We start from the raw sequence: 12,574 nt of genomic DNA, 5'->3' as shown, positions 1-12,574 counted from the left end.
ATTTTGTTTTTCACAAGTTTCCAAAAACTTAAAAACAACTCTTTTAATCAAACCAATTTGGATCAAAATTTTAGGTTTTGAAACTCTTTTCAAGAACAAATTTTGAAATCTTTTGACACAATAATCTATCTAGGAAAGCATGGAATTGGTCCAAAACTTAGATAAGATAGGCTAATTGCAAGAGGCTCTGACGCCACTGTTGGGTTTTACACCCTTCTACTAGTGTTTATAGCGGAATTAAGACATCTAATGTCTACACTAGTATTCCCAGGATCACATGCATAAACCTATGATAATCATTAATTAAAACTAGAAAGATAAATACCTTGTTCGCTAGTTTTTCCTCGAACCTTTCCAATTGCTTATGAGAAGACCAAGAGCTTCAAGTGTAGCTCCTCTACTTGGGACATGAGCAAACAAATTTGATCTCCCACCTTGTTGTATAGCTAGCACACCAATGGTGGTTGGAAAAGAAGAACTCCTTTCTTCTTGACTAGATAGATAGTTAATGGGAATTAGCTCACTTTCTCTTCTCTACTTGATGTGGTAGAGTAAGAAAGCTTAGAGAGAAATTCCACACCTTATTCTCTGCCCTAAGAGTGTTTATATAGAACCCTAATAAGAATCCACCTCCTTTTAGGTTTCCTAAAACACCCTTTAGAATAAGATTTAGGGAAATAGTCGAAAATAGCAACTATTGGTATTTTCTCAATTCCCTAAGGAGGAGGTGCCCAAACACCACGAAAATTGGCAGATATAATGTTTATTATATCAGCAACTAACCCTCCAAAATTCAGCCCAATCCGAGTCCTAGAAGTACCCGAACCGGTCTAGGCCCAAAAACCCTGTTTTTGGCCCTTTTGTACTATCTTTGCCTAATTCCCTTTTAGGCCTATGAGATATGTTTATGGGACACTCCCATGATTATATCTCACTCCCACTAGTCATATCCTAGATCAATTTGTCACTCTTATGTGTAACCCGTTGTAGGATCCGATCGAAGTTTAGCCGCGAATTACTCCGTAATTCGACGATCGTAGTTGGTCTCTAGCTACAACTCTACGATCCCTAAATCAATCGGACTTGATGATCTTCCACATCAATTGTCCTATCCGACAAATTGTTCGCATTGTCACCTTGGTCGAAGGACATCTCCTTCAACTCCTTCAGTCGGGAGGTCACTATCAAAAATTATTTGTCCATTGACCGTCCAAGACCGTTTATTTTGGCGGGCCAGTCGGACATCGGATGGCCTCGGTCAGGAGTTTCTGTTAAACCGAATATTTTTCCCACCCAATATCCGACATTCAGGTATTTTCCCACCCGATGTCTGACGTTCGGTCATTTAATATAGACCGTCTTTTTCTCCTCAATCTCCCATGTGAATTCATACTTAAGGGCTCTCTCTAGATATTCACCGGTTACGTCTGTCCGTTGGGATTCATTCGGGAATGGGGAGATTGGCTGCAAATAGTGTCATTTTCCTTTTATTATATTTTGGTATCTAATTAATATTGTCGGGAAAACCACTACAAAGGCCCAAATTTACAAAGATTGAAGTATTTTAGCATAATTGTAAGGGTCCGTGAGTATATAGCCCAAAATAATGTTCAAAAAGGATTTAGGGTCCAATCTTCCCAAAAAATGGATTTTTAGTCCTTTTGCTCTTGAGACTAAAAACCCTTAATATATATTACATAATTCCTTCCATGTCCTAGTCGTTTTTTGCGGGATTTTAATATGTGGGGCCGGACAAAAATTTCAAACGGTTTAATGTACCTTGATTTTAGGATAAATTTAGGAAAAAACGGATAGATTCTCACGAAATTTTCTCTCTCTTCTATAATCTGTTTAGAAACAAAATCCAAACTTTTGCAAATCAATTTTCTCTCTCTTCTTTACAGATTTAATATGGAGATTTATTAGCCAAAAATATGGAGATTTATTAGAAATAAATGGATAGTTACAAATCATAATTTCTCTCTCCTCTAAACAGATTTGGAAATCAAATTTTCTCTTTCCTATTATCCGAATCAATCAGAAACCAAAATCCTAACCAAAACCAAAACGTCACCACCACGGATATTTCCAAATCAATTTTCTCTCTCTTCTTTACAGATTTGGAAACCAAATCAATTTTCTCTATCTTACTATGTAAATTTTTTTCGATTCAAAACAATTTTCTCTCACTTAACTTTCAGATTTAGAAATAGTATATAATCTAGGATCAATTTAGCGTGATTTAGGGGTTACTATACAAAACATATATGTCACTTTCTCTCAGTTAACTTTTAGTTTTGGAAATAGTATATTTTTCTGGGAACATTAAAGCAGCATTTGTTTTCGTTTTTACTCATACATAAATACTCATCGAATACAAATTATGAAATAAATACGTAAATTATGTATTATTTATGACGAATAAACCATCATTTGTCAAGTATACAACGTAATTTATCAAATGTATTTGGGTCTTGTTCAGTAAATTACACATAATTTCTTTTACATTACACATAATTTCTTTTACATAACACATCGTTTACATTCTGTTACAAAAAAAACGTACAAAATCTTCTCTGGTTCAATAATGGTGTCCATCCATGTTGCCCTATTGCTTGGAATGCTAATGGAGGGGGCCGAATATGAAGCTTTTCCAAGGAATCATGATCAAGATCCATTCAAGTGTGCATTTGTTATGAAATATTTCGAGGAACCAATCAAAAAGTCAAGTAACAAGAACAAGGGTATTTCAAGTTTGATTTGCTTATTTTGATTTGATGATCCTGGAACTCCATCTGTGATAACAAATAGAGAGAGATTAATACATATAAATTATATAAAAAAGTATATTATTTACAATAAATTACATGAACATTTACGTAAATTATATGTAATTTATTTCAAAGTACACGGGATTTACATATATAAGCGAAGTTGCTCTAATAATGAAACGAGTACTGTTTTTGAGATTAAAGCATAATTAATGTTCCATATAATATTCATGATATTCGTGATAAAGTATATATAATTTGTCAGAAAATACATATATCATGTTCTCATTTTGAAAAACATTGTACGGGAGATGTTTGCATAATTTACTATAAATTATGGTAATTTATGATAAAGTACATGTACTGTTAATTCTGTTATGAGGAACCGTACGAAAAAACCACGTTTCATAAATCCGTACGGATTGAAAACCAGATCTGAAGAAAAAGTACGAATATCATTAGGTTTAAATTACATATCTAAAGATATCTAATATGATGATTGATTGCAACAATAAGTATACTCAATTTTTAGGAATTGGTAATGAAAGATTATCTCATCAATATCGAAATCATTAAAGAAACTTTTAGAGAAAGAAATACAATAATAACATACTCGATTTGAAACAGAATCATTAAAGAAGAATTTTGTTTACCTGATTAACAATTAAGAAACTGATTTTGAAAAACTCTAATGAATATGAAACAATTTCTTTGTTTTAATGGAAGATCTTCAGTAGATTAAGATGTAGAGAGAGAGAATCAACTACTATAAACTGAAATAGAATCACAAAAACTTATATTGATTTATGTTTTACCTGATTAACTTGATATGAAGAGACATAAATGGAAATGGAGTTCTGAGCTTGTGTATTGGATTAGAAGACGAATGTTTGAAAAACAATCTAATGAAGATGAAACAAGATTTCTGAGTTTAATGGAGGTTTTGTTATGTGAATCGGATTTAGAGAGAGAGAATAAAGAGATTTCGATTACTGAAAATAATGAATCACGTTTCTTTGTTTAGAAACGTGATTGGAGAGGGAATGTGAGAGATAAAAATGGAAGAAGATCTTTATGGAGTTTGAAGATAAATCAGTTATAATATATATTTCTTTGTTTAAAAACGTGATTGGAGAGAGAATGTGGGAGATAAAAATGGAAAAAGATCTTTATGGATTTTGAAGATAAATCAGTTATAATATATGAGGAAGGTTAGATTAGGAATTATGATTTATTTGGTATTATAGGGATTTGTGTTTTTTCTCTAGATGACACCAAATGGACTAGATATCCATTTATATTATTTTTTTGGTTTTGAAACCCTTTATAGGATTAGAGAGGACTAAATGTCTTATTAGGGCCCGTTTTTTGGACTATAAACCCAAAAATTCTAATTGTAAGTGGTATAATTATCTTTGATTTGGTGTTCTGTATCAATCCTAATTTTTCTAATTTTAAAAAAAGTATTTTAGCATAATTAATAAAATATTATATGGAGTCATAAACAAGAGATATGTTAGAAAAAGGTAAATGTGGTAAAATACATTTGTTGGCCAACTACCAGAGTGGTAAGAATATAGACGGAACCGGAACTATTGAATAAATGGGGCCAAACTCAAAAGAAACACAGAAGTTGTAAAAATAATTTTACACCATTTAAATTTACGACAATTGACAGCAACCTACAACCCTCAACAAAACAGTGCAGCTGAAAGAAGAAATCAGACAATCATGAATCTGGTTCGTAGTACACTCGCAGAAAGGAAAATGCCTAAAGAGTTTTGGGCTGAAGGAGTTAAATGGATAACTTATGTTCTGAATCGCAGTCCCACTACGACCTTCCAAGATCAAACTCCTGAAGAATCATGGAGTGGCATAAAGCCATATGTGAAGCATTTCAAAATCTTTGGGTGTATTGGGCATGTTCACGTACTAGAAGCAAAGCGAACAAAGCTTGATGACAAGAGTTGCAAGTGTATTTTCCTTGGAATCAACGAAGAATCAAAAGCATATCGAATGTACAATCCCATTTCAAAGAAAGTAATGGTGAGTAGAGATGTATTTTTTGAAGAAACAGAGAAGCGGGATTGGGGAAGGAATGAGGAAGATAAAAACACCACATCTGACATGCTTACTTGGGAAAATGATGAAGATTATGTACATGGTGAAGAAGAGTTCTTCCGAGAAGAAAATAATGCAGATGTAGAGGCTGAAAATCAGCCACAAAAGTCTGGAGAAACAATTACTGGATCTCGTTTTGAAGAAAAATCGACAAGTGAAGAAGATTGTGAAAGTGAATCTGAAATTTTAGGAAAACGGAAAAGCAAAACTCCTATGTATCTGCTTGATTATGAATGTGGAGAAGTCCTACATGAGGAAGCTGCTGCTTATTTTCTTGATGATCAACTATTACAAGTTGTCATTGAACGTGAAGATCCGACAACGTATGGCGAAGCTGTGAAATATCCTGAATGGATAGAAACCATGAAGATAGAAATCGAATCAATTGAAAGAAACAAGACCTGGGAGATAGTTGAGATACCTAAAGGTACAAAAACAATTGGAGTCAAGTGGGTATTTAAGACTAAATACAACGAGCATGGTAAGATAGATAAACATAAAGCTAGGTTAGTTGCTAAAGGGTATGCACAGAGATTTGGTATTGATTATAATGAGGTTTATGCACCAGTGGCAATATGGGATACTATTTGAATCATCATTGCGACTGCAGCATACAAAAACTGGATTATATATCAACTTGACGCGAAAAGTGCATTTTTACATGGGGAACTACATGAAACGGTGTTTGTTGACCAGCCTGAGGGATTCATAAGGAGAGGAACTGAAGGGAAAGCCTACAAGTTAAGAAAAGCTCTTTACGGTCTAAAACAAGCTTCGAGAGCTTGGTTTAGTAAAATTAAAAGTTACTTCACCAGGGAGGGATTTGAGAAGTGTGACGCTGAGCACACCTTGTTTGTCAAGACTGAAAAACAAGGTAAGATTCTTATTGTGAGTCTATATGTTGATGATTTGATTTTTACTGGAAATTGTGAAAGTCTAATTCTCAAATTTAAGGAATCAATGAAAGAAAATTTCGACATGACAGACCTTGGAAAGATGAGATACTTTCTTGGGGTTGAGATATTACAGAGAGAAGAAGGTATCTATATGTGTCAAAGAAGGTTATCTAAACCAATTTTTAGGAAGGTTTCAAGATGAATATGTGCAATGGAGTGAACAATCCTAATGTTCCAAGAGTAAAACTTTCAAAGCATGAAGGTGGAGCAGGCCTTGACAGTACACTCTACAAGCAAATGATAGGAAGTCTGATGTATATCACAATTACTCGGCCTGATTTAATGTTTGCAGTTTGTCTTGCAAGCCGTTACATGGAAGATCTTACAGAAGAGCACCTTCAGGTGGTTAAAAGAATACTTAGGTACGTGAAGAACACCACAGAGTTTGGGATCATGTATAAACGTGGAGGAAGTGAAGACTTTCAAGCTTATACAAACAGTGATTACGCAGGAGATTTAGATGATCGGAGGAGCACCTCTGGATATGTATTCCTAATGGTCGGAGGGGCAGTCTCATGGAGTTCAAAGAAACAACCCATAGTTGCTTTGTCAACAACAGAAGCGGAATATATTGTTGCGGTATCATGTGCAACACAAGGAATTTGGATGACAAGGGTGCTTGGTAAGCTTGGAGAGAACCATGAAGAATGTATCACTATCAAGTGTGATAATAGTTCAACTATTCAGTTATCTAAGAACCCAGTACATCAGGGACGTAGAAAGCACATTGAGGTACGTTTCCACTACTTGCGAGATTTAACCAAAGAAGGCAAAGTGAAACTGATGCACTGTGGAACACAAGATCAATTAGCTTATATCATGACACCACTGAAGCTAGACGCATTCAAGAAACTGAAGGAGTTGCTAGGCCTGGTCAAAGTGCCTAAGTAAACTGATATGCTTGTGGATATCAGTTTAGGGAAGGAATTTGTTAGTGTCTTTGGACTTAGTCTTGTTTGTTAGAATAAGCTCCTATATAGTAGGAGTGGTTACTGTTTAGTAGTTCATTTGATGTTACTAAGTTTGTTAAAGTCCTCCGAACTTGTAGGAGGCAGTTGCTTTTGTAATCGACTATTTAAAGCCTCTTGAAAAATAAGATTAAGCAAGCTTTTATTCAATCTTTTAGATATTATATTCTTTGTTTACAACAATTCTCTAGGTAGAAAGGCGTTACTAACATATATATTTTCCCCATAAACACCTCCTAAGGTTGGTCGGCCTTTGGATACGGGTATCACACAACCACCACTATTGCCCATTAGGAATTCCAGATCACACCTTAACTTCTATTCGGTTAGGGTTTGTGTTGTTTGAGATTAAAAAGGTATTGAATTTGAAGGTGAGATTAGATAGGTAAGAGTGGACTGAATCAATGTTAGGATAGGAAACAAGTGTTAAAAGAGAGACTAACCAAGTATAGAAGGTAAGCAACCAAAAACCTAAAAAACAGAAAAATAAAAAATGCTAGGATAGGAAATAGGAGAAAGATAGGTGGATTCTGGATCGAAACCTCACGTGGCTGTTGTTATTCGTCATTCCGAAGATTTCGATCTACTAAACCACGAATAACAACAAGCCAAATAAAGTTTATGTCCGCCTAATTTTTATTGTTTCCTGACATTACCCAAAACAATGGTACTAATTGCCAAAACAATAGATTTAATTCTTCGTAGATTTATGTTCTTGCTCATCTTCCTGTCCCCCAATGTTGATCCCCATTGTTGAATTCTTGCTTCCAATAAGTTCTTGAATTCAGTGAAACTAAACTCCTGACACAAGTCATTGCTTTAATATGTTTGGAGGTGCCATTTGGCACTAAAACATGAACTTTTCTCAGCTCATCATATAAACTTAAATCCTTCAAATCTTTTTCTAGCAGCGTGCAACCGTTGTGGAAAGACTTAATTGCCCTCATGGAGTCAACAGAGCGAATAACATTATCGGTAACGATGAACAGTTTAGACCAAGATTCACATGCCCCATACTCCTTCATTGCCCATACTTGAGTTTCAACATTACTATTATTATTATCAAATATGCAAAGATAGTTTCTCAAAACACCCACAACTATCCCCTTTGATAAGGATTTGGTATTCAATTCCTTAGGTATAGGAAGTTCATAAAATCTCTCATCACCCACGTCAAGTGAAAGTATTACAGAGTCTTGCCTGTATTTTTCGGTAGTCGGAGTTGCTTTCCAATGAAGAGCTCCATTAACAAACACACCAGGATTCCGACAAATAATGTCGTAAGGAATTCTCTCAATGCGTTTCCACGAATCAGACCGTAAAGAGTAGAGCAATATCTCCGTAAACATATCATCGTCCTCCAACACACTCTCAGCCTTTATAAACTTGTAATCATCAAGTTTGCAATCATAACCGAACCCACACCTCTCAGTGAGAATAAGTAGGTCACTATCTATAGGTGGTACATATAGTGGTACTGTTGATGGTACTAGTCTATATTCATTAGTAGATGGGTTCAAAACGTAATCGTTATCATTATAAGAGTAACAAATCAAACCATTACACGAAGTCAAATTACGAACTTCTGATTCAGAAGAGATGAATTGGTAATCGGTCATATTAAGACGTTTACTAGATGATACTGAATCATAACCAATGGAGTATAAGCTCTTATCGTAGCTGAGGATGAGATTAAATTTGTGTTGTTGAATGGAATAAGAGTTATAGAGTTCAATGAAAAAAGGGGTAGAGAATAAAGAAGACCAGGTTTTGGATACTAACATGAATCGATAGATAGATTTGACCGGTAACATAACAAGGATGTTAGTGATGATATCGTCAGAGAGATTCGGCATTGAAAATTGTTGTCTTTTCGTCATCTTGTATTAATTTGTAAGAAACTAGTTCAAGATGATGAGAAAGAGAGATATTGATAAAGCAGATTATTAATTGGGAGAGAAGATGAAGAAGAAGTCTTATAGCCCTTAGATCTTGTAGGGCACATATATAGAGAACGGGATTCCTGATTCAAGAGTAAGGCCTCCTTTGGTTGGGTTTAAAATAAAAAGTCTTTCATTGAACTACAAACCGGCCAGATCTTGGGTTTACTAATAGAAGTTATTATTTATGTGATTGAGTAAAAGGAAGATTTCCCTAGATTTCATGTAATCTGTACTTAGTTGATATGTACATGTAAATCTATAAATACCCCTGTACACTTCATAAATAAACACAGAGAAATATTTTCTCAACTCCCTCTCTCTCTCATATATTACTGGATTTGTACTTTTGTGGGGATCTAACCCGGGACATCCGGTAACGAAGTAGATACACTAACCACAGGGCTACCAGTTATTGGCTGCCCCACCATTCTATTAAGAAGGTAGGCGAGTGCAGAGTAGCACTAAGATTGTCTCCGATGCAGAACCAATTTTTTTGGAAATAGTCACGTTTGTCACGTCTGAATTGAGATTCTATTTTCTAAATAACATAATTGATTTTTTTTTTTATTCAAAAGACATCTTCAATAACACACTTAAAAACTTAAAATTATTTTACATTTATATGTAATTTTCTAGATAGATAGTTTTTTATATTGAGTGGACGATTGAAGTTTTCAAGAAGAATCTCAAATTTAGTGTACTTTTTTTCTTAAAACATCTTAGAATTAAATACTACAATATCATTCTGAGACCCAAATTTAGTTTCACCCTAGAGATTCTTCTTATTGCTGCCAAGACTTCCGACTGAAGCATTCGGATGTACGTCTACTGTTCTTTTTACAAGGTTTTCATTTGTTTTAGTGGGACGTGAAACTCTAACATTGGAGTCGAAGTGGTGAATCGATAAAATTCTTGTATCTCCTCGAGTAATAGAAAGCAAAGAGGAAGACTTTAAGGGAAGACGGGTATGTTTTTATGTTAAGTTTGTGGCCATCCAACTCAAAACTCAATGAGTGGAGAGGACCTAGACCTTATATTCTTGGTTGCTAGATACCCATTGTCTAATGTGGGACTATTCTCACATTTTATACTTCAACTTGTATAATATAAATGTCGTAGTCACAAAGGCGGTACTAGTATAATTTCCCCATAAACGACTCTTAGGGTCTGTCGGCCTCCTCCGGTCATGGGTACGGCACAACCAATAATGCTCGTTACGAATTGCAGACCTTTATGATGATCCTACATATGTGAGGATATTTCCGATCGCACCTCAATTTCTATTCGCGTTGGGTTTGTGTCGTTTAAGTCTTTAAGATGAGATCTATTGTATTTGAAGATGAGATCGTAAGAGTAGACTGAATCAATGTTAGGATAAGGTTAGCGACGCTAGTTGATAGTAACGAAGTTTTATAAGATACATTCACCAACAAGATTTTATTGGTATACATCTTAATTATGAAGTTACATTATCGCACATTTTAATTATTTAGAAAATTATCATAAAATTTTCTACTACTCATTTATTTGCTATGGAATTTTGAAAATGAAAGGTGAATGTAATATTAAATTAGTTTAATATAGGAGGCGAAAAGAATGTATTATGAATCAATCATATCCTATATCTTGGAAGAATAAATAATTTATGTATACTCAATGAAAAATGTTAGAGAACAAGAAAAACTAGACAAATTCTAAACCAATTTTAAGCATAAATCTTATGTTACTTGTCGTGATTAGTGCTTAGAATGATTTTGGTCCACTAAACCACAAATAACGGCAAGTCAAATAGGGTTTATGTTCAAAGTCTGCCTAGTTTTTCTTGTTCCCTAGCATCACACCAGAAAAAATTACTAGTCACCAAAAGAATAGATTCTATTCATGGTAGATCTATGTTCATACTCTTCTTCTAGTCTTCCAGTATTTATCCTCTTTGTTGAATTCTTGCTTGCAATAAGTTCTTGAATTCAGCGAAACTAAACTCCTAACACAAGTCATTGCTTTAATATGTTTTGAGATGCCATTTGGCACACAGATTCGAACTTTTCCACGCTTCTGATCATATAAACTTAAATCTTTCAAATCTTTTTCTAACAGCGTGTAACCGTCGTCGAAAGACTTAATTGGCCTCATGGAGTCGACGGAGCGGATAACATTGTCTACGGTAATGACGAACAGTTTAGACCAAGATCCACTCACCCCATACTCCTTCATTGCCCATACATGAGTTTGATAGTAACAAATATTATCAAATATGCAAAGATACTCTCTCAAAACGCCCAAATTTATCACGTCTAATAAGGGTATGGCATTTAATTCCTTAAGTATTGGAAGTTGGTAAAATCTCTCATCAGCCATATCAAATGAAAGTACAACACTACAGGAGTCTTGCCTCTTTTCTTCGGTAGTCGGAGTTGCTTTCCAGTGAAGAGCTCCATTAACAAACACACTAGGATTCGAACAATAAATGTTGTAAGGAATTCTCTCAATGCGTTTCCACGAATTAGAGCGTAAAGAGTAGAGCAATATCTCGGTAAAAACATCATGGTCCTCACTCCTCCAACAAACTCTCGATCTTTATAAACTTGTAATCATCAAGCTTGCAATCATAACCGAACCCGCACGACTGAGTGAGAAGAAGTAGGTTTCTATCTTTAGGTTGTACATATAGTGGTGTTGACGGTACTAGTCTATGTTCATTAGTAGATGGGTTCAAAACGTAATCTTTACCATTATAAGAGTAACAAATCAAACCATTACACGAAGTCAAATTACGAACTTTGGATTCAGAAGAGATGAATTGGTAATCGGTCATATTAAGAGGTTTACTAGATGATAATGAATCATAACCAATGGAGTATAAGCTCTTACCGTGGCCGAGTATGAGATTAAATTTTTGTTGTTGAACTGAATGAGAGTTATAGAGTTCAATGAAAAAAGGGTTAGAGAATAAACAAGACCAGGTTTTCGATACTACCATGAATCGATAAACAGATTTGACCGGTAACATCACAAGGATGCTAGTGATGATATCGTCAGAGAGGTTCGGCATTGAAAATCGTTGTATTTTCATCATCTTGTAATTCGACAGAAACTAATACAAGATTATGAGAAAGCAGATTATTGATTGGGAAGGAAGATGAAGAAGTCTTTTAGCCCTTAAATACTTTTATGGTACATATATATAGGATGGGATTCCTGATTCTAGAGTAACTAGGGTCTAGGAGTAGTAGCATTTAAGCCCTTAAAAGCAGTAGAAGTTTATTCCCAATAGGACACCGGAAAGAAGATACTACCCAAAAAAGTGGCACGGCGGTTGATTGCCATCCCGGCCGGTCATGGCCTGTTTATTAGAGGGTTGGCCCCACTGTTTTATTAAGTGTTGACCCCACCATTCTATTAAGACCCAAATTGAGTTTTACCCTAGAGAGATCTTTTTTATAAAAGGGAAATTTAGTTAAAATCCCTAAATAAAAACTCTAAAAATTGTAGATAACACTTAGAATTTTCAAATTGAGTTTTGCGTTCAAGATGCTCTTATGGAGGAATGAGGATAAGGTTAGACTAATAATAATGTTGTCTTCTAGAATAGTTTAACGACTAGAATTTTCAGATATGTCACGAGATATACAATTGCATCATATCTTGCCATATTCTAGTTATTTCATCTAGACATCAACTACTCTTCTATAATAATAATGAAACTAAATAAACTCAGAGCCATTTGGTTTATTTGTGATAGCAACGGGTATCAAGAATTTCATAAGAAAGTTTTATAAACACCTTGAAATATACTATGTTGTTAGCTAAAACAT

At 34.7% G+C, this 12,574-nt stretch overlaps 1 protein-coding gene across 1 annotated transcript; it reads right to left on the bottom strand.

Moving 5' to 3' along the window:
- Positions 1-7,535: 7,535 nt before the first annotated feature.
- On the bottom strand, positions 7,536-11,574 carry LOC147570393 (F-box/kelch-repeat protein At3g06240-like). Its single transcript, XM_086664476.1, has 2 exons — positions 11,328-11,574; positions 7,536-8,458 (listed from the first exon to the last, which is right to left on the bottom strand). The coding sequence occupies exons 1-2, from the start codon at positions 11,572-11,574 to the stop codon at positions 7,536-7,538; spliced, it is 1,170 nt and encodes a 389-aa protein (XP_086520602.1).
- Between the last annotated feature and the right edge of the window lie 1,000 nt (positions 11,575-12,574).

The sequence above is a fragment of the Eschscholzia californica genome, unplaced genomic scaffold, assembly GCF_041429995.1.
Source record: "Eschscholzia californica isolate CP2 unplaced genomic scaffold, dmEscCali1.0.p SCAF_1, whole genome shotgun sequence".
Taxonomy (NCBI): Eukaryota; Viridiplantae; Streptophyta; class Magnoliopsida; order Ranunculales; family Papaveraceae; genus Eschscholzia; species Eschscholzia californica.
This window is presented reverse-complemented; position numbering and strand designations above follow the sequence as displayed.